General features: G+C 41.8%; 1 protein-coding gene across 10 annotated transcripts in view; it reads left to right on the top strand.

Annotated features, from left to right (window-relative positions):
- The window catches only part of LRP1B (LDL receptor related protein 1B), a 1420219-nt gene that overhangs the window by 1111281 nt on the left and 285558 nt on the right, over positions 1-23380 (top strand). For all 10 annotated transcript variants that reach the window (XR_008308477.1, XM_053255348.1, XM_053255339.1 and 7 more), the window contains one exon: positions 23093-23233. Coding sequence is in view for 9 of the 10 variants with exons in the window: in XM_053255348.1 (XP_053111323.1) it covers positions 23093-23233 (141 nt within the window). In the remaining variant the exon portion in view is untranslated. The remainder of the gene's footprint in view (positions 1-23092; positions 23234-23380) is intronic.

Below are 23380 nucleotides of genomic sequence, written 5' to 3'. Positions count from 1 at the left end.
TCCCATCATCCCAGCTACATGGCCAATAGTCAGGAATTATCGGAGTTGGAATCCAACATCTGCAGGACGGCTGAAGTTGTGCAGCCCTCTATTGGGGTACTGGACTAGGACCAGGGAGATCCAAGTTCAAGTCCCTGTGTGGCCATGAAACTCACTGGGTGACTCAGTTACCTATATCTTTACCTAGCCTATGTCACAGGGTTGTTGTGAGGACACTGCTCGGGGCTCCTTAAAGGAACAGTGGGATATAAATATAATAAATAAAAGTGAATCAGTGCCAGTTCAAATGTAATAGACTGATTCCTTATCCCCTCACATGCTCTGATCTTCCTTCAAATTTTGCAGGAAACCGTAATTTGCCATCATTTTCCAAATGAGAAAATTATAGTTTGTGGAAGTTATACAGATAAAAGAAAACAGAACCAAATTTTGTCGGCTAATAAAATCACAATTGCAAAATATAGTCTGAGCTGGGATTACTATTCAATTATGTGAGGGGGAAATCAAGGTGTACAAGGAGAAGACGAAGGTGAGGAGTCAGCACACTAGCATGGAACTGATTTATGTCGTTGCCATGGTTTGGCATTTTATGACAAGCAACACCTTTTCTCAGTAGTTTAAGGGAGATACTTTTAGTTAAATTATGATAATTGGTTTGTTCATTAAAGCTGAAACTTGAAGACTTTTCCCCATGAGATTATTTTAATTCTGCTATGCTTTTCTGAATGGGCATCAATGTTTTTACAAACAATTTTGCTTGCTTGCTTATTCAAGGTGTACTATTATACTGAAGGCATAAGCTACATACATTTCTATTAGTATATGCAATATGGAATATATGCAGCTGTTTTGGAGGGTTGCTAAAATGGAATTCTGTGTACTCACAGGGTTTGTTTGTTTTTTGGCCAGAGTCAACATTATTTATTTAATTAACCAACTTGTATACCACCCAAAGCTTACAACCTTGATGCGTTGCAATTTGCTGTAATGGAGTTATGTATCTTATGAGGAGTATATTCAACTTTAAACACCATAGGGATCATTTGGAAGCCTTTTAATATGTATTTTAACTGTTGCATCAAGACAAATTTGCACATATTTTTTCCAGTTAGACTGCCTGCTTGGGTACATACAAAATTGTGATGTGTTGTGTTCCATAAGCTTCACCACGAACTGGATTCTGAAGGGCAGATGCTTCAGCATATAATGTGTTCAAGAAACAGCATATATTATACATTCAACTTCTAAGATGAATATCCCGATATATTATCTACCCACCAGAGTGACTGCATGACTGGAAAAGTCACTGTGTAATTTGGTTCTCAGATTCTACTGTTCAATTAAGAGTTAAAATTTCAGTGCCAAAGAGTAAGTGTATTACTTCCCATTTTATGTTGCTGGAGGAACCCTTTAACAAGTGGGAGTTCTTAACGATATTATTAAACATTATTTACTTAACTAAAAGTGTTCAAAATACTTTACATATATGACGTTGTTGAAATACTTTTAAATAAATCAGAAAGGTAGGCTGTGTTGTTATTCCCATTTTGCCACTGTGGCCAAATTTGTCTTTTCCCTCAGAAAGGAATGAAATTTTATCTTGATAATTGTAACTTGTCCTGGTCATTTAGTTTGGCTTGTTAGATCCTAACTAGTTGTTGTCCCAACTGCTGGAAAGATGCTTCTGAGAGGGAAAGAGTAGGGTATCATGGTGAACCATCCCACTAACCAGTCCTGTTGTTCTCATTGCTGTCTTCCTCTTACTCCTGAGCAAGATAGGCAATAGAGTGAGAAGAATTTGCAAAGTGATGCATGTGATAAGAATTCTGGCCTCCTATGATCAGTTTTATTCATCCCTAAGTGAGTCTTTCTCAGCCTCAGGCTCTAAGAGCTTAAGCCAATTGTGGTGTTCTTATATAGAGATGCCTTGCCCGTTTTCCTTTCTGGCATCACAGGGCTTCAAGGAGACAGTACTGGAATGTTGTTTAGCTGTCGACATTTGTCTTGCTGTGTGATTGGTGGTGTACAGGTGGACCTCATTATCTGTGGATTCCATATCTGCAGATTCGCTTAGCCGCAATTGGGAAAAAGTCACCCGACCTCGGCATATGTGAAAAAAAGAGAAAAGAACTTGCCAACCTCACATATCCACAGGTCGGAGGTGGCCAGAAATGATTTGGAGGTCATTTTCAGCTGCAATTTTCTTCAATGGAGCCACAAAATGGCTCCTGTCTTTGTAAAAAGATAGGTGGGAGGATGCCAATTTTCTGCCAACTTTCAGCAGATTTGGGAGCACAGCATGACTCTGAGAGCAGCAGAGCATAGTAAGAAGCTCCCCTTGTGTGGAAGTTGACATTTTCAGCCAACCAGGAACCTAACCCCCATGATACCATAACTCAATATTCACGGTTTCCATATCTGCGGCTACAGCCCAGAATGGAACACCCATGAATATTGAGGTTCTTCTGTATTCAAAGAGCAAATGTGGTGGGTGAGCATGCTCAGTTAAGCAGAAGGCACTTGTTGCAAGTCTGAACAGCATGCTTGTTGCCTTTCTCTGAGGTCATTCACATGAACTTTGAGAGTGCTGGGGAGGTTGTGCGGGGGGTCAAGGGGAAGGCAGGATAGCACCTGCCTTCCACCCAGATAATCTGGCATGGTCCTGGGCCATGCAGCTCATGAGCCCACACAACCGGAGCTTCTGCAAGCTGCATGGCATTCTAGAGGGTGGGGAAATATGTCCCAGCCTCCAGATATGCCACAATACACCGCACAATGAACACGGTGTATTGAGAGATCCCACAGTGAGCTGAGCACTCTAGGCACCCAGCTCTGTATCTGCTCGGGCTGCATGAAGCCCAAGCATTCACACAACCCTGTACCTGGGTAAAAGGGTGCACTTGCAGTTCTGGGATTGGCCTTGATCCTGGTGCTTCACATGAGCAGCCCTACCCAGGTCTACTCGTGTGGTGACTACTCTCTGGATGTTTTGCTCCTCCATTTCTGGCATAGGAATCTCTAGATGTCTTCTGTACTGGATGATCTCTCCTTTGAATGTGACTCTCCTTCCATGAATAGATGGAGTTTCCACAAGTGAAGCAGTAAGTTTTGATCCAACAACTATGTGTGCCATAAATATAGGTGCTCCGAAGAAATGTTATTAGAAATTAGGTGGCATCTCGCACACATTTTTTTCTAATCTTCTGAGATATAGAAACAGAAAGAAGGTATGAAAAACAGATAAATGTTGTTTGCTTTTTATATTAGATGATATATTTACTTTTATCATCAGTTACTTTGACCTTCAAAGTAACATCTTCAAATAATGATGGTTATCAGGAATTGTCAATAAACAACCGCATGTTACAGCTCACTATAAAAGTAACAGGAAAGTCTATAATCATCATCTAAAATGATTAGATATATATGTGGGGTTCATGCTTCCTATGCTTTGGGTAGTGTGGCATTGCAGTGGTGTTTCCATTTATGCAACCAATCTGAATCCATAGTAAATGCAAAGTAGATTGGTACACAGTAGCATGTCTCTTAGCCATAGAAACTGTTCTAGAAATAGGCATAAGACTTCTTTTCAGTGATCCACATATTGTGCACACTGCAAGAGGAAAATAACTTTTAAAGGGCTCCACCCTCTCAGAGTGGCTGAAAGTAGCTGTGCTGAAGCCTGCAGCCTAGAGTGGAGAGAGGAAGCAATTTTTGCTTCTCTCCTCTCCCTCCAAAAGCCCCTTTCACTTCCAAGAATATGTCGCTGAGGGCTGTGCAGTCCTCGGGGACATATTTCTGGAAGTAAAAACAGCTTTTGGCAGATGGGAGGTCAGGGAAAATCACTTCCCCTCTCCTCTCCACCCACACTGGGCTGCAGAACAAGGCTTCAGTGCAGCCAAGCTCCAGCCACTTGTGAGTGCACAGACCTCTTTCTGCCCTTGTAGGTACTGTGAAAGATGTGGGCCAGTGGAAACCTATTTCCCTATAGGAGGAGGTCTGGATGAATGTAGCCTTTTGGTCCAGTTGTATGCATGTTTGCTCAGAAGTAACTCCTCTGAGTTAAATGACTGTACTTCCAGACAATTGCAAAGGATTGCAGCTGTGGTCCATTGAATGGGCATTGCTAGTTCCAAGTAATATGAGGTTCCCCTTTACCCAACAACAAGACAATAATAATAAAAGATCAGATACAGTTTACACTAGGTTTATCTGGAGTGATCCTCTTATAGGATTTCAGACAGAAGGAGGTTCTGTTGGTCCTTTCTTTTCTTCTGTCAGTAGTAGGGCAAAGTAATGCAATGGCAAGGGCAGGCAAATCGATAATATGACATCACAGTACAGTGTAAGTGGTATTTTATGTTACAGGAGAGGCAGAGAGAACTGGACATGGAGACGCCATTATCAGTTTCAAGTATAACATGTAATTCTTCCACCACTTGCAGCAGTGTCTCTTTGCTCTTTCTGTTGTCAGTGATGGTGTGGAGTGGAAGGATGATCCCTTCTGTTTAGGAGAAGAATCACAAAATGTTCTTCTTGTGGCTATAGGATATGGAATGTTTCAGAAAAACTTTTTCTTATATTTAAAGAATTGGGTAAAAAGAAATTGATACAAGGACTTTGTACGGATAATGGAGTACAAGCCTAAAGTAGACTCATGGATACAGTGAGTAGATGTGTATAGACACATAGATGTGTATATGCCATGATATGATTGCTGCATGTTCCTACTGAATTCCATCACACTAGTGTATGACGAGTAATATACATAGGAAGCTACCTTCACTAACCGTTCAAATGTTTTGCATACAAAAGCAGTTATTTAACTTATTCAACAAGTTATTCAACAAAGCAAAAAGTGCTATCCCACCCTACCCTCTGCCACCTTGCCAGTTCTGTCCCCTGGACTAGAGCCCACTGACACTGTCCCTCTTCCCCCCTCTTTCCCCTCACTAGCTTCCCAATTCAGAGTATGCCTTGCCTACCCACCCACTGCTGCTGTAGCAGCGAACCTTTGGCTTTGCATCTTCACTCACTCACTCAGTTGTTAGAAACACAGGAACCTGCCTTATACCAAATCATACCTTTGGTCCATCTAGCTCAGTATTGTCTACAAAGATTGGTAGCAGTTTCTCCAAGGTTGTAGGCTGGTCTCTTTCAGCCCTGTTTTGGAGCTGCCAGGGAAGGAACTTGGAACCTTCTGCATGCAAGCACACAGGTGCTCTTCCCAGAGCGGCCCCATCCCCTGAAGGGAATATCTTACAGTGCTCACACATGTAGACTCCCAATCAGATGCAAACCAGGGCAGACCCTGCTTAGCAAAGGGGACAATCCAAGCTTGCTTCCACAAAACCAACTCTCCTCTCTAAGTATGCAGGTGCTCAGCCCTGCAGTTGTCCACCATCTCGTCTATTCAAGCATCCTACACACCAGAGGAGCTCCTAAGGAGCTCCCTTCCTGGAACAGAAAATGACAGGAACAAAGAAGATAAGTGCAGTGTTGGGGAGACAGGGTGTGTGATCAAGAAAAGCAGTCACTGCCATTGGCAATGGTGATAACAGATGGACCTCAGACAGCTAAATCCAAATGCTCACTCCTATAGCAGCAACGGGCAGGCAGACAGGCAAAGTAGCCCTAGGAGGGAGCAGCTAGTGCTGGGAAAGTGGAAGGAAGAAGAATGATGTCAGTGAAGAGGAGGATGTGGTAGTGGGCATCTGCTAGCAGCTGCCAGGTTGGATGATGCCTACAGAAGGACACACATACCACCACATGGCTCACTCACTGCTTGACCCCCATTGCTTCAGTTGCCTTCACAGAAGCACTATTCCTGAATTAAAATAAGCCCAGAAATGAAGACTGGGGAAAGCCCTTCTTTGCTTGAAAGCCTGGAGTGCTGCTCACCTAACAGTTGTCAATCTAGATAGCACTGAACTAGACTGACGACTGGTCTAACTCAGTTACAGTTAGCTAAATGTTTTCATATTCCCTTCCACAATATCCAGAACTGTATTTCAATTATTTTGAATTATTGTTTTTGTTGTATCTATTGTGTGAGAAGCGTTATAGTCCTCACATAGCAGAGTATGTTCTGGTGGTCAAAAAGTTTAGCCCAAGAGATTATCTGAAGACAGTAGGCTAAGTTCAATAAACAAAGATTTATTAAGAAACTTAAAAAATCACATACGGAGAGAGAAATTGAACAACATACCCAAACAGGCACTAGCCTTCAACAACTGAACAGTTCTGACTGACTCTAAATGACCAAGAGGGACCTATTAACATAACTCATCATGCCTCTAGTGGCCATAAGGTGTTAGTTCAACGCTAAGAGTCAATGCTGTAAAATTCTCACTTTTAACCATTTCTTCATATAAAAAATGAAACTGGTAGCGATCGTTCTATGGGGGACCAATCCTGCTGCTATTTAACATGGGGTAGGGGGAAACAAGCACTTGTAAAACACATGCATAAAATAACATGTAGCTTGACCTTATGCACAACTAAAGTCAGCATAGTGTCATGGGTCACGTTAATATATTCCCTATCCTAAGTACTCATGAATCATTTGCCCATGTGAGGGACTCTTATGATTGGGCTGTCAGTTGCTTATACAATTTAAAATGTGTTCTTTTCCCACTTTATCTAGCAAACATGTCAGTGATATTGGTGGGTGTAGGTATATACATTCAGAAAGAGAGAGATGATAGATATAGAGGTGTGTTACTAAGGTGTGTTCCATGTGTGTTACTAAGCTAATGCAAAACATGATATATCTGTATTTAATTGTATGGGATTATGTTTAAAAGGCATAATTTTAAAGTGTCTTTCATCAAATCAAATTTCCCTGCCCCTTTCTTAAGCCCATACTCACACAGACCCACTTTTAGGAAGAAGCAATAAAGTCAGGAAGAAACACCAGACTTCTTCTTTTAAAAGATGTATTAATTTGGGGAACAGTATATTTCTGAGAAACTGCACCTCTCATGAATAATGGTCCATTGTGAGGAAGATGTTCTCAGACTAAAAGAAGGCCCCAAATCAGTGCAGATCATGATAGCATTGCAAGAATGCAGATGGAAAAAGAGAAGATGATATTGTTTTGTAAATAATGCTCTTCAAACCTGTTTAACTTATGCTACTTGTGGCTAAAGCGAGTGATAAAGGAGGAGGCTAATTAGCATTAAATCAACTAGAGTATATGCTGAGGCTGTTCACACATGCAGTCTATCCCAGGCTAGGCTAGGCTGTGCATGTGAAGCGCCAGAATTGAGCCTGATCCGGATGCTGCCCCTGCGCCAACCCCGAGTTTTTAACCTGGAGTTTAATTTAGGTGAGGTTAAGCAAACCTGTGGTCCACTTAACCTCGGCCAGCAAGCGTCTGGGTGGGTTAAACAGCAATTGTCTGCCGGGTTAAACGGCTTCCCCCCAGCCCGCCGCCATTTCCAGTTGCAAGTTCAGGAGGAAGGAGCGGCAGCGCCAAGTGCAGCGGCTTCTCTCATGAGATCAGCCACGGTGCTCATGCCCCCGAGCACTTTGGGATGCGGGGGAGAGAGAGTCCTCCCAGCTCCTGCGGTTTCTGCACTGCCACTTGTGTGGGCGTGCAGTGTGGTGGAGGGGAAGGCAGCCCCTGCTCTGCTGGGGATGGCAGGCATGTTCTTGCCTTCCCTGCAGTACTCCCAGCAGAGGCTTTGAGGTCATGTGAAAGTCCTCACTGTGTTTTTTACTGAAATGCTTAGGTACCATCATTCCAGAGACACTTAATCAGCATCTGTCTGAATAACAGTCTTGTTTTGGGCTATGTTTGTTATATTTTAAATTTATTTGAAGGGCTCCTCTTTTTATCATTTTATTTAAAAATAATAATAACCTCGGCTGAATCCAACAAGTTCCTCTCCAGTTTCCAGGGCCAGCATGTTAATGAGATGTGGTCAAGCAGCTATTTCTGATGGTGGATTAGAACATAAGAACATCAGGCCCAAGGCCCATCCAGTCCAGCATCCTGTTTCATATTGTGGCCCACCAGATGCCTCTGGGGAGCCCACAGGCAAGAGGTATGTGCATGCCTTCTCTCCTGCTGTTGCTCCCCTGCAACTGGTATTGAGAGGCATCGTGCCTCTGAGGCTGCAGATGGCCTACAGCCACCAGACTAGTAGCCATTGATAGACCTGTCCTCCATGAATCTTTCTAAGCCCCTTTTAAAGCCATCCAAGCTGGTGGCCATCACTGCATCTCATGACAAGGAATTACATATATTAATTATGCACTGTGTGAAAAAGTATTTCCGCTTGTCGGTCCTAAATTTCCTGACCTTCAGTTTCATGGGGTGACCCCTGATTCTAGTGTTGTGAGAAAGGGAGAAAAATTTCTGTCTGCCCTCTCCACTCCATCACAATTTTATATACCTCAATCATGTCTCCCCTTAGTTGCCTCTTTTCTAAGGTAAAGAGCCCCAGATGCTGTAGCCTAGCCTCATAAGGAAGGTGCTCCAGGCCCCTGAACGTTTTGGGTACCCTCTTATGCACCTTTTCCAGTTCTACCATATCTTTCTTAAGATACGGTGACCAAAGTTGTATGCAGTACTCCAGATGTGGCCACACCATAGATTTGTATAAGGGCATTATAATATTAGCAGTTTTATTTTCAACCCCCCCCCCCCTTAATGATTCCTAGCATGGAATTAGCCTTTTTCACAGCTGTCACACACTTAAATGGCACTTTCAATGAGCTGCCCACCACGACCCCAGGATCTCTCTCCTGGTCAGTCACCGACACCTCCAATCCCATCAGTGTATATGTGAAGTTGGTGTTTTTTGCCCCAATGTGCATCACTTTACACTTGCTTACATTGAACCACATTTGTCATTTTGTCACCCAGTCCCTCAGTTTGGAGAGATATTTTTGGAGTTCCTAACACTCTGTTGTGGATTTCACTGCCCTAAATAGTTGAGTGTCATCTGCAAGTTTGGCCACTTCGCTGCTCATCCCAACTTCTAGATTGTTTATGAACTAGTTAAAGAGCACTGGTCGCAGGACCTGGGGGACCACACTTCCTTCCTCTCTCAATTGTGAAAACTGTCCATTTATTCCAACTCTCTGTTTCCTGTCTTTCAACCAGTCACCGATCCATACATGAATGTGTCCCCTTATCCCATGACTGCTATGTTGGCTCAAGAGCCTTTGGTGGGGAACTTTATCAAAAGCTTTTTGGAAGTCCAAGTATACTATGTCAACCGGATCACCTTTATCCACATGCCTGTTGATACTCTCAAAGAACTCTGAAAGGTTAGTGAGGCAAAATTTTCCCTTGCAGAAGCAATGCTGGTTCTCCTTCAACAAGGCCTGCTCTTCTATATGCTTAACGATTTTGTCCTTAAGTATGCTTTCCATCAATTTACCCAGCACCAAAGTTAAGCTGACCGGCCTGTAATTTCCCAGATCCCACCCCCCCAGGATCCCTTCTTGAAAGAGACACACAGACTCTGTTTGTAGGGACTAGGGATGTGCAAATTGATTCAGGTACAAATCGATTTGTACCCAAACCTAGCTGATTCAGGTGACTTGGAAACAAATCAAATCACCCCTGTGGTCCATTGGATAGATTTGGGTCGAAATCGAATTGTGCCTGATTCGATTTGAATTGATTTGAGTTTCAGATCCCTCCTATTAATTCCCCCAGATTCCCAGCTTTCTTTTTTTTTTTTAAAGCTAAGCTCTAGCCCTTGTAGAACTGGAGTTATGGAGCAAAATCTGTGGTCACTATTTTTTCAAGTGTTTGGATTCTTTGGTGTATAATAACTTTCCTTCAATCCCTGTTGAAGATTCATTACACACCTTCATTTATTCTATTCATTTTGACTGTCCTTTTGACAGTGCCACCTGTCAACTGCCATGTGCCTACTATGCCCCACTCCCACCCACAAGGCTGTGGGGTACTACTCAGGTTATGTTCTAGGATTCCCCCCCCCCCAAGTATTTAGGCTCTTTGGTGTCTAATAACCTTTCCTCCTAATGAATCCCTATGAGGATTCATTACACACCAAAGAGTCTAAACACCTCAAAAATTCCTACTGAGTACCCAGTAGCTTATAGGTTGGGGGGTAGTTGGAACATGGGATGCCATTAATTCCCCACCCCCAGCTGCAAAGCAGTGGGGTCAAAATGAACTGAAGAAATGAAGGTGTGTATTGAAGACACCAAATAATCTAAACACTTCAAAAATACCTTAAAAATAATCTGAGTATGCCAGTGTGTGGGAGATGGTGGTGTAGTTGACACATGGCAGTTGTCTGTTGGCACTGTCCAATGATAGTCAAAATGAACAGAAGAAACAAAGGCATATAATGAATCCTCATAGGGATTCATTATGAGGAAAAGTTATTAGATACCAAAGAATCTAAACATTTCAACTTTCCTAAAAATTAAAATGAGTACCACACTGCCTTGCAGGTGGGGGTGGGGGGTGGGATGTAGTTGGTATTTGGCAGTTGACAGTTGGCACTGTCCAGTGACAGTCAAAATGAACAGAAGAAATGAAGGTGTGCAATGAATCCTCATAGGGATTCACTATGATGAAAAGTTATTATATCCCAAATAATCCAAACACTTAAAAAATAATGACTGCACATTTTGCTAGAGCTTAGGGGTTTTGTTTGTTGTTGGGTTTTTGGGGTTTTTTAAAATGAAAGCTGGGGATCCATGTTAGGTTTATGCCAATTTTGAATCCCCATTGTTACCTATGGCAGAAATGTTCAAAATCAGTAAAAAAAACAAAAAAAACCCACCCTTAAAAAACCCATTAAAAATCAACCAAGTGTCCCACTGCCTTGACATCTGGGTGGTAGGTGGCATCCTTGGGGACCTACCCACCACCCAAGTTTGGTGCCCCTAGGACCTTGTTAAGTGGTCTGAATTGGTCCAAATCCAAGTCAAAATGAAGCAAATACAAATCAAATCTGGGGTGATGGGTAGATTTGGATACAAAACAAATCAAGGGTGATTTGTTCTGGGCACAATTCGAATAAAAAAATCAATTTGTGCACATCCCTAGTAGGCACAAGTCATATGTTTTTGCTAGGAGATCGGCAATTCCACATTGAGTTCCTTCAGAACTCTTGGGTGGATGCCATCTGGCCCTGGCAATTTGTTAATTTTTAGCTTTTCAAGACAGTTTAGAACATCTTCCCTTGTCACCTCAAATTTACCCAGTTCCTCAGCTGCTAAACCTGGAAAACTCAGTTCTGAAAAGGGTATATGGTCAGTATCCTCTGCCGTGAAGACAGATGCAAAGAACTCATTCAGTTTCTCTGCAATCTCCTCATCCTCCTTAATAATCCCTTTCACACTCTCATCATCTAAGGGTCCAACTGCCTCCATGGCAGGTTTTCTACTTCTGATATATTAAAATAGTTTTTTGTTATTCCCCTTGACACTTCTAGCTATATGCTCCTCAAACTCTCTCTTTGCATCCCTTAATGTGTCCTTGCATTTCTTTTGCCAGAGTTTTTGTTCCTTCCTGTTCTTTTCATTTGGGCAGGACTTCCATTTTCTGAAGAAAGTCTTCTTCCCTTTTATAGCTTCCCTGACTCTACTTGTTAGCCACACTGGCATCCTCCTGAACTTGGTGGTACCTTTCCTCCTTCTTGGTATACCTGCATTTCTAGCACTGTGGTTTTAAATAAGTTCCATGCTTTCTGGAGTGATTTGACCCTCTTGACTTTCCCTTTCAACTTCTTTCTTACCAGCCCCCTCATTTTTGAGAAGTTTCATCTTCTGAAGTCCAACACATCTGTGTTGGACTTGCTTGACAATTCTCCACTCTCATATAAACTGAATTGGATCACACTGTGGTCACTACTACCCAATGGTTCCGCAACTCTGACATCTTGCACCAGGTCCTGGGCACCACAAAGGATTAAATCCAAAGTTGCCATCTCTCTGGTTGGTTCTGTGACTAACTGTTCTAAGGCACAGTCATTTAGCACATCTAGAAATTTGGACTCTCTCTAATTACCTGAATGTGAATTTGCCTAGTCTATGTGTGGGTAGTTGAAGTCGCCCATTATTACTGCCTTGTCTCTCTTTGACGCCTCTCTTATTTGTTTCTCCAACTCCAGGTCATTCTCAGTGCTATGATCCGGAGGGCGATAGCACGTCCTTAGTAACACATTTCCTTTCAGTCCTCGTAATGTTACCCATAATGATTCTGTGGAGGACTCAGGTCCACCTAGGTTTTCTAGCATATTGGTATTTATCCCTTCTTTGATATACAGTGCCACTCCTCCCCCAACCCTCCCCTCCCTGTCCCTTCTATAGAGTTTATATCCAGGAATAATCATGTCCCACTGGTTTTCACCATTCTGCTAGGTTTCCGTTACACCCACTATGTCTATGTTTTCATTAGTAACCAAGTACTCTAGCTCACCCATCTTGGCTCGGAGGCTCCTGGCATCGGTACACAGACACCTATACGCTGGGCCCCTCACCTGGTGTTGGCGTGTGCTATCCCTCTTACCATCATTTGACCTATTTGGCAAGCTCTCCTGCTCAACTCCTGGCTTTACTCTGTCACCTTCTGGTTTATCCAAAACATGTTCACCCTCACACCTTAGGGGATTTTGCTGGCTGAAGCAGATACCACCCTGTTCCCACCGCCAAGCCCCCAGGTGTCATTTTAAAAGCTGTTCTGCAACCTTCTTGATTTTTAGCACCAGCAGTCTGGTTCCATTTTGGTTCAAGTGGAGCCCATCCCTTTTGTACACCCCTTTTGTACATCCCTTTTGCTTCACTTTCCCCAAAACGTATCCCAGTGCCTAACGAATCTAAACCCCATCTCCTGGCACCACCATCTCACCCACGCATTCAGACCCCTCAGCTCCGCCTGTTTCGCTGCCCCTGCACATGGAACAGGTAGCACTTCAGAGAACGCTACCCTGGGGGTCCTGGACCTCAGTATGCTACCTAGCAGCCTAAATTTAGCTTCCAGGACCTCCTGACTGCATTTCCCAACATCATTGGTGCCAATGTACACCATGACAGCTGACTCCTCCCCAGCACTGTGCAACAGCCTACCTAGACACAGTGTGACTCTGCAACCTTCACACCAGGCAGACAAGTAACTGTGCTTTCTACACGCGGGTCACAGACCCATCTCTCTATGCCACTAATGATTTAATCACCCACTACTAAGAGGTCCCCACCCCCTGGAGGAGTATCCTCTGTACGAGAGGATATGGGCACATCACGCAAGGAAGGGGTCCCTGCTAAGGGAGTGTTTCCCTCTTCATCACACCCATGTCCGCCTTCCCTGAGACCCTCATTCTCCATGACAGCAGAAGCACCATCAGCATGGGAGTGGAATGCCTCTACCACATCCCTAAGGGTCTCAGCCACACACCTCTCTGCCTCCCTGAGCGTCTCCAGGTCAGCCACCTTGGCTTCAAATGAACGAACTTGTTCCCTGAAAGCCAAGAGCTCTTTGCACTGAGCGCACACCCACAACTTCTGTCCTTCAGGCAGATAGTCATACATGCAACATTCTGTGCAATACAATGGGAAGCAGCCCTCCCTTGCTGGCATTCTACCTTCATAACCAGGTTTTTTGTTTGTTTGTTTTTATTTAAAGTATACGGGGTTTGAAGCTAGGTACTGGGTACAATTGTCAGCTAATTAATATTTTTTAGTTTTGTCCTCCAAGAAAATTACAAAGGTTGGGTAGTACTCAGCTTATTCTTGACTTGTGTATCTCTCCACAGCTTTTTCTGCCAATCTCCTGCTAAACTCCTTCATTATCTGTATGCAAACTCCTGTTAGCAAAGCTCCTCTGGTCAAGCCTTGTATTCAACACCAGCAGTCAAACTAACTCAACTTAGGAATGTGGGGCTTCCCACAAGCTGGGGCCCTCACCTGGAATAAACAAATCCCCCACTCAGGCTTCTCCTCTGGCAAAGACACAAACATTGCCTGCCAGCCAGCAATCCAACCTTAGGAGATTCACAGCCCTAGCAGACTTAGCTTCTCCTTCCCCTTGACAGAAGTTGGGGGCCAGCTGCCTCACTGTAGCTCTGCCCCATCTCACTCTTACATGGTGGCATACAAACAAGCTCTGCTGCTCCTCCTCCCATTTGGAGTGGAAGCAAATGTAGGAGAAAGTAGAGTGTTGGACTACAGTGGAGATTATCTAATGCATGTACACACTGTACTTCCCTCCGCACTTGCTTCTGTTCCTTTCCCTAATTTTTGAAAATCCAAAGAGTAAGAGTGGGGCATGAAGCAGCAGCAGTGCTTCCATACCACCAGGGAAGTGAACAGGATGGCTGGCATGTGCCATTGGTTGGACAGGGTACATGGGCGAGGGAAGAGGGGGGGCAGTTCATTCCACATGCCCTGGAAGGGGAAAGTGGTGGGTAGGGAAGAGTGGCTATCTGCATGCCATTCAGGGGTGGTGGTGGGCAGCCTGCAGTTTCTTATCTCTAATAGCACTTACATCAGAGCGGTTCCAAGCTACCAATAATTTCTGAGAGTATGACTACTTTAAAAATATACTTCTTTAAAGTACTCAAAGCAAACAAATAGATTAATTTACTTTTCCAGTACATTAAATGAATGTACGGGGGGTGGGGTGGGAAGGGATGTAGCTGACATTTTAGGTTTCATCCTATAATTGGTAGGAGCTCACTTGTTCTATTATGCATTTTATTTTGATGTCAATAAATAGATTTTATATTAAAACAGATTTCCTGCAAATACTTACCCATCCAAGTAAGCATTAGCAATTCAAGGAGTCTTGATGTTCATGTTTGTGGAGTGAAATATACAATTTACCATAAGGAATTCAAATGTATATACCTCAGCTTTCCAAGCCATCAATTTTCTAATTGCCATAAAACTCTTAATCACATTAACAGTAATATGTGAAGTATATCTAGGCAGTTTGCCTAGTTCTAAGGAAAGTACATAGTTATCTTTCCTAAGTACTCAAACCATCATTAATTAAAATGAATGGCCCATCAAAATTTACATTCAGAGTGCTGGTGAACTCTCCAAGGACTGTATTCAATGCTTGTATAGTAATATTATTCACTTTACATGTCTGTTTCCTAATAAGTCACAGTATAATGTTAATCAGTCTGAAAAGCAGATACATATAAATTTTGGACTATTTGTTACAATCCAGTTGCAGAATTAAGTTCATAATTACATTTGTATTAGTGTAAACACTAGCCTTAAATCTTTTAAAATGTAGAATGATACTTAAAATATTAAAATAATACTTGAAGTAGTGTAACATATAACATTATAGTAGCCATTGAAAATGACATTCTTTTGAAAGTACATTTCAGCCTTATTTTACATAAATATCAATTATGAGATGTAGATAGCTATTTTCTTTATTTCTTCTGATTTTTCTTGCATCAGTACACTTAAATTTGATATTGTGAATGAACTATTTATATTACAAAAAACTAACCAGTTAGCACTTAGGAATGAATGAAGGACACTTAATCATTCACAGTTTCTGTGTCCATTGCATACTAGTGTCAGAATACAATGGATGGAGCTTAAGCTGTGCTCTGTTATGTTTTCTGTTACATCATTATGAATAGAAACATTGATCTTTAACCTTTGGGCTTCAGGTTAAATATTTGACAGGTGATCTTAGAGGAAATTCATTTGGGATAACTAGGCAATTTTATTTGTTCATCCGAACGTAAAAGTTGAAATGTCAAGGATTCCTGTTTCTTCAATTCAGTAATTATCTAGCCCCTGTGTCAGGAGCGTGTAGTTTCTGAGCATAGTCCCATTTTTAAGTGGATATAAGGAAATTAAAACGTATACTAGATTTTTCCCCCAAAAGAAGAAGTAGTAGCTTCCTATAAGGAATAGCATATTGGCTACAATTCTGCACACAGTTGGCTTTCAGTGAAATTTAGGCAGCCGAAGTGTGTGAAGGCTTTCAGCCATTGTCAATACAGAGATGAAAATAAGATAATAGCATGTGGCTATTTTTGAGAATTCTGTTTTGATTTTTTGAATTTTTTTTAATTGTATAGGTGCAGGAGACTGCAAAGAAGGCCAATACTCTAAGGGCTAGTGATGAGATTATCCTATCCTGAATTGTCTTCTAATTCTAATATCTGTTGTGAGAAATGATTCTGTGATCTGAGAACAAAGATAACAGGATTGTCTAATTACATGATTGGAATTAGCAGGAGAGGTAGGTGGTCTAGAGACTATTTACTATTTATGCAAACAGCAACTATCTTAATTGGCAGCACAACAGAGAGAAAATTCTGACCATTATATGTTCCATTTGGGTATGTTGAACTGCTGAAGAAATGTTATTCAGATTGCACAGGGAATGCCTTTCAGTATGGGAGTTATCTACTATAGGACTTACTGTGGAATGGCATTTTTGTAATATCTGTTAGCTGAACAGTATGGTGAAAATTCCTATTACTAATTAATTACACAGAGGACCAATTAATTACACAGATGCTATTTCTTTGCTAGAACATGATTAGAGCCTGTAGATTTTGGCTCCTGATTTCCAAACTTTTGCATTACTAAAACAGTGAAAGGGCATGGATAATATCCTAACAATGCCTAGCAATGTGGCACTCTCAGGTGTCCCTAGGTGAGTACAACTCTCCTTCCATTTGTGATATCACAAGGGTGGTATGTGATACAACCCATAGGGTTTATTCTTGAGCAGTCTAGGTATCTAAAAGAGCTCTGTAATGAATTTGAGTAACTCAGAGTGAACATAGTGGGGTCCAAAGTTTGCAGTAGCAAGTATAATTTATCCAGCATGTTGATCCCTGAGTAGTTTTTATATGGGTTGTGAAAGATGGCATTGCCTCAGTTTTTCTGTTTGTGTATAGTACTTGTTTGTCCATCCATCCTACATATCTAGACCAAACTTGGAGATCTAGCTCAGAACTAGAAGATACATCTCCATACCTTCCATTCCTCATTTGGAACTATAGAGGGCAAGGCACCTTCCTGCATTGATTTCTTTTTCTTTTTCTTTCATGCTGCTGCTGTCATCTTCTTTTATTATATTCATTCTATAGAATAGAATACCTTACCTCTTCAAAAATATGTACAGTAACAGATTTTTGTACTGAATAATGTTCTTGAAGAATAATTAGTTTAGAAGTTACATATATTATTATAACTTGATAAGTTCAGCTTATCACACAGCAAATGAAAACTGCTAACTTTGCAACCGAAGTACTAATTAGGTTTACTGTAGATCTGTTAATGCATTAGAAATATGTAGTTGTAATTGGTATGGTTCAGAAAGCTTTCCAAGTGGAATGTATGGTGGTGTGGGCGCTCTCTATAGATTTGTCAGAAGCATTTTGTATTTGTATGCACCATGACTAAGGGGCAGTTCACATGATGGAAACAGTCAGGTAAGCATTAAATCCCAGTTTCGCACAGTATGCGCACTCTCAATTTCTGGTCAGGTGAAGCTGGTAATTTTTGGCCATGTTGGGTTGGCACCATGCTGACCTATTTACACGGGATTGCCAGCCAGACAGCCGACCCAACATCACACCAAAAAAAATCCATATTCACATGTCCAGAAATCAGGCATGCACATAGCCCATGAATCTGGGATTTAATGTTTCCTTGACATAGTTTCTGTTGTGTGAAGTGGCTGTAAGAAAACAACTGTACTATTGCTACTTTATGTAACATGAATTTAATCATAGCTGCTTCGGTATTCAGTTCACAACTTTGTGGATACTGTTTTCCTTTTTAAAATCTGGTTTCCCCCCAGTAACATTTAAATGAAGCTTCTGATTTAGCATGTATCGGGATAGATCTTTTTATTCATTAGATTGCACTAGTCAGTATAGCATCCTCCAAACAACAGATAGATTTTGTACAAGAACTGCTAAAAGTATAGTATTGTATTGTATTTGTGTATTGTTTTTGCCTGCAATCTTGCACACAGGATGCTTACATGTCACTAGCTTAGAAACATAGGAAGCTGCCTTCTACTGAGCTGGACTACTGATATTGTCTGGCAGCTGCTCTCCAGGGTTTCAGAGAGGGATCTCCTCCACAGCCCTACTGGAGATGCCAGGGATTGAGCATGGGATCTTCTGCATGTGTAGTATATGCTCTACCACTGAAATACAGCCACTTCCAAAACATAGGAAACTGTGTTTTCTTGAATCAGACCATTGATTCATATGCAGGATGTATTGTCTACTGTGGGTTGGTTCAAATGATATGGCTTGGCATCACATGTGAACAGAAAGGCATATGTCAAGAGTGTACCCTTTGGGATGTCCTCCATGAGTGTCCTGGCATCCTCCCTGTGTATGCCTTAATCACATACGCAGGCTGTCCATTCAACTGGCCCCTGAACACTAGGGTTGTGCATGAACCAGGTCCTGGCTGGTTCAGCAGTGGTGTGTGTGTTACCTTTTAAAGAGTGGGTAGAGTGCTCTTTCCCCCCACCACATTCCGCCCACCAGTGCTGTGACAATAATCACTGGTGCGGGGCCACAGTGTACCTCCTTGCTGGCCCGGTCACCATCTTCCCGGACATGGCTGGTGCACGTGCACATAACTGGGAAGGAGAACCGGTTTGTGCACTTCGCTACTGAACACATGTGCTGCAATTATTTGGAGTGTCTATTTAGGGGCCATTTCAATGAACACCCCTACTCATGATCAACGGACATGCTGGGAGGGCATCGGTGAAGGAGGAGATGGAGGTGAGTTACCTCTCTCTTTCTTCCACAGAAAAGTGAGAAAGAGTCAGTAAGGGACTGAGAAGGGAGTGGGTGGCAGGGGTGAGCAACTTCTGATTCTCTGCCATCAGTTTCTCTTCTGCATGACTAACACAACACACCAGCAGCTTTGACAGCAGCTGAAAAAGATGATTACATTGCTTCCAATGAGAAAATAGATTGCAAGTTTGACTTGCAATTTAAGATACAGTTTTCAAGAATCGATTGTGTCATAACTCTGTGAACGGCCTGTATAGGAGAAGGCTCTGCTCCAACTGCTTTCTTATCCAGTGAGGGACATTTTTTATTCTAGAGATCTTGCTAGTGACTTGAAGAACTGTCCTCTCTCATGAAGAAAATTACTGGGGCCAGTGAAGGAAGGAAAGCAGCTCAACAAGGAAACAAGCACAGAGCCAGCTTGTGAATAGCTCAGTTGGCACTGAGAAACACATTACTCAGGCTGAGGAGCCATGCTGGAATTCAGCAACTTTTCAGGGCCAAATGAGATCCTCTTGGCTCCTTGTGCCGCCACCTCAGCTGCACTGATAGCGGTCATATTCTTTGTCTGTCTACAGTGGTGTCATTATGGAGGATCAGTTTTAACAGAACAGTGATTCCTTCAGCTGCTACTCTTCTTAAAGTGATACTATAGAGGTCTATGAAGTAAAGTCTCTGAGCTCCATGGTCATTGCCCCCAGTTTAAGGCTGCTTGTATCTTACAGTTAGAGGAACCATGTTTTCAGCCAGCATTTCTGTGTGTGTGGGGGTGGGTGGGTGGGTTAAGACCTTATTTTGGGAGCTACACATATAGACCACTTTTTGCTAATCTTGTGTCCTTGGGTGACAATTAGATGGGGCAAAAATGTTAAATATTTTCATTTGGTGTTATTTATTCATATTCTGTTATGTGGATTACATGTTCATATTTATAATAACTATACTAAGTCTTCAATAGTATTCTGATGTTCCTCTGGTTTCTGGTAAGAAGTGAACAAAATGAGCTGTTTTCAAGAAGAAAATGACACAATGGGGTGGGCGGAGGGTGGGGCAGCAAGCAGCCTGAGCAGACACACAATTCTGGCAGCTGGGTTAAGGGCGCAGATCTGCATGGATCCCAATGGTCCTCCTGGGCAGCAAAGCCCAGGTTTGGCTGCTCGTAAGAACAACTTTGATGTTGATTGTATGAATCCCTGTCAACTTTTCCTTTTTATATCTATTTAATTTTTGTATTTCAAATATTTCCGTCCTGCTTTTTGATGATCAAGTCCCCACGACAGATTACAAGCCATACTTTAAAACAATGTATAATAAAAAATTTCAAAAATACAAAACAATATGCTAAAACTACAAAGTAGAGCAACAGCAATGCAAACAAAAAGCATCAAATAACATATTTCCATCAAGTGCTGGTTCAGAAACCATTTTTACCAAAAATACTGGTGAATGTCTCCTGATTGGAAACAAACTTTAGCAGATTTTAAAGCCTTCCTTGAGCCTCTGAATTCTTCAACTCAGATTAAAATACAAGATGGAGAAGACTTGCAGACTTCCTGCATATCCTAATATAATGTAGTGGAATTCCATCACTATTATATTATATATGGGTGAAATATGTAGGAGCAACAAACAAGGGTGATAGTCTCCACACTTGCTTTGTACCCCTACAGCTTCTGAATTTGATCCTGATATACAGTGGACCTCTACCATCTCATTACATGGGGAGTGACAGAGGTGGATTTGAAGAGCTATCATTAGAAAGATAGCTCTAAGATAAATAGAGAAAATGGGGGGAGCGAGGAAAAGACCATCCACATGGGGATCCATGGAGTAGGGGGGTTCCCCATGGTTAGCTGGCATTTTCTCACCCTCACTTTTCCCAGAAGCAGCTCTTTAAAACTCCCCCTCTGAGAGAAAGAGGCTCTTGAGTTGGTCTCTTGGCAACCAGAGAGCCATGTGGTTTTCTTGGTAGAATACAGGAGTGCTTTACCATTGCCTTTCTCCCGTGCAGTATGAAATGATGCCTTTTCTGTTGTCACTGAAGTGAGCATCCGCATCCAGCACCTACTTATATCACTGCTGCCCAAAATAGATGACTATAAATAGGCACAGTCTGGAAAGCACACCGGTGGGGATTTGATCAGTAGATAAATATCTTCATTGCTTTGGTGGATGAGCACTCTAAGAAAACAAGGACACTGGACATACCTCCAGTGACTGTGGCTGGTGCCTATCTTATGTTTCTTTTTAGATTGTGAGCCCTTTGGGGACATCTTTCTTTCTTATTTATTTATTTATTTATTTTTTCTCTGTGTACACCGCCCTGAGCCATTTTTGGAAGGGCGGTATAGAAATTGAATGAATGAATGAATATTGTACAGCTTCCTCCAGGAAAAGCCCCATCTCATGCAAGGACTCACATTCTTCAAGGGTCTTCCTCAGAATGGTTTTTCCCACCCCTCCCAATTTTCCTTGGAGCAATTCTTCAAAGCAACACCATAGCAAAGCAATAAAGAAACACTTGCCATTGCTTTGCAGGGGACTGATTTTTAAAATGTTGGTTTAACATGAAAAATTAACTAAATCATTTATATTGGCAAGGGCGGGAGATAATTTGTTTATTTTTAGTGTATTCAAGGCAAGTAGGGCAAAGTTCATTCATTTCTAGTTTTTATCTGATGCCTTGTTACCAGGATCTGCTGGATACATGTTTACTGCCACTGTCCATTTATATGCTTTGCTTAAAGTGGAACAGATTACTGTCAAATAGGTCCAATGAACAGCAAGAAAATATGCAAAGTCCTGCAGGATTGTGCCATGGCATTGATGTATTGGGAGGGAAGAAGCATTTGTCATAGCTACCTGAATCTAGCTGGGGAAATCTTTCTCTCCAGGGAGCTCAAGCATAAAGCAAGTTCACTGGGGTGCACCCAAGCAGTGTGGGGTGTGGAGTCCGATGGCAGGTTGCATGCAGATTCATGGGTAACAAGGATTGCAAGTGTGACAAATGCAGGAGGCAAAAGGCACCAACAAAAACCAAAGCAAGATGGCAGATGCCAGAGCAAAAGTTAGATCCCAGCAAAGTGTGGTTCAAATGCAAGGGCAGAGTGTGGGCTTACAAGAGGGCTAGGTGGCAAAAGTGTGATTCCATGTTTGAGGGGAGTTTGTATAGGCAAGAACATACCCTGTAATTGATGGCTACATGAGACTGGCAATTGGCCCCCTTCAGAAATTTCCTAACTTCAGGAGTTCCTGCTCCTGATAAAATGTGAATAGTAATTATTTTTTAGGTTATGTCTCCTTATGTACTTCTATAGACAAAGCAAGTTTTATGAGAAGAGTGACTGCCGACAATAAACTGAATAGCATTTTGGAATAAAGCACATCATTCTGGCATGTAGTTGCTTAACTTTGATAACAGAAAGGAGGCAACAGGGCAAGAAAGCTCACACAACCTTGATCTAACCATAGAGGGAAAAGGACTTGCATTCCTTTTTTGTCTCTTTTCAACTTTAATTGGGTCTGTTTTGCAGCTCTCTGTCTGTGCTCTAATACAATCAGAGAGGGGCATTTTCTCTGGCTTGTTGCAGTCCTTTGCAAATGAACCTTTTGGGGAAATGCCTTGCAAGAACAACCTTTTGTCTGGAATGCAGCTGGCGTTTCTTTTCTGAATAAGGAATATGGCTGAAAGACTAGGTTGGAGAGGTACACTGAAGCACCCCAAAATGGTGCAGCAAGCATAGCTAGTAAAAGCCTAAATGGTGGTAAAGTAAGTGCCCAATGGATAACTCTGGAACTGGACTTCCATAAACGTTTAGGATTTGTCTAAACAAGCAGCTTTGTCTCTTGGTATGACTAAATAATTAAAAAGTATTAGCAGAATGATCCTGTTCTCCATTGTATCCTATGAAAAGCAACTGAAGTAGAGTTCAGGAATGAGATTTCCCTGTGGCAGTGTTAGCTGGCTAGCACCCAGTGCTTTGAATTGATGCAACAGTACTATGTTATATCATAAAATAAAGTAGTTGGACTAGTTTTCATCTTTCTTTTTATTTACAGGAGTCTGGTTTGGTTATTATGGAGACTTCTGTAGTTTTGGACACTATAGATGTTTAACACTTACAATATTGTTCTTATCTTTGATATCCACCACCCACATCATACTATGTATAGGTTTTTAAATTTGAATGTGTAGAAAGGGAGTAACTTTAAATGAAACAATACATTTTCAATGTTTTTACATAATAGTTTTGCATAACCAAGGCACTATATGGGCATTTAAAACATTTTTATAAGTAGTTATTAATAACATGCTTTTAAAAAGCATACTGTTATGTTTGCAGATAGAAAGCTGTGGTGGGCAGACAAAAATTTAGGCCAGCTAGGCACCTGCAATAAGAAAGATGGAAGGAATCCCACAGTCCTGAGAAATAAGACTTCAGGAATTGTGCATATGAAAGTCTACGACAAGGCAACACAGCAAGGTAAACTATATTTTGTATGGTTTTGAACTAGAACTCTAAAAATATGTCTTGTCACTACCAAATGTATGGTAGCTGAATGTCTACATGGTAGTAGTTCTGGTATCCTACATGGCAAATGTCTTCATTATAATCTAGGTTGCAAGTTCT

Source organism: Hemicordylus capensis, chromosome 1, assembly GCF_027244095.1.
Source record: "Hemicordylus capensis ecotype Gifberg chromosome 1, rHemCap1.1.pri, whole genome shotgun sequence".
NCBI lineage: Eukaryota > Metazoa > Chordata > Lepidosauria > Squamata > Cordylidae > Hemicordylus > Hemicordylus capensis.
The sequence above is the reverse complement of the archived record's forward strand: the minus strand, read 5'-3'. Positions and strand labels throughout refer to the sequence as shown.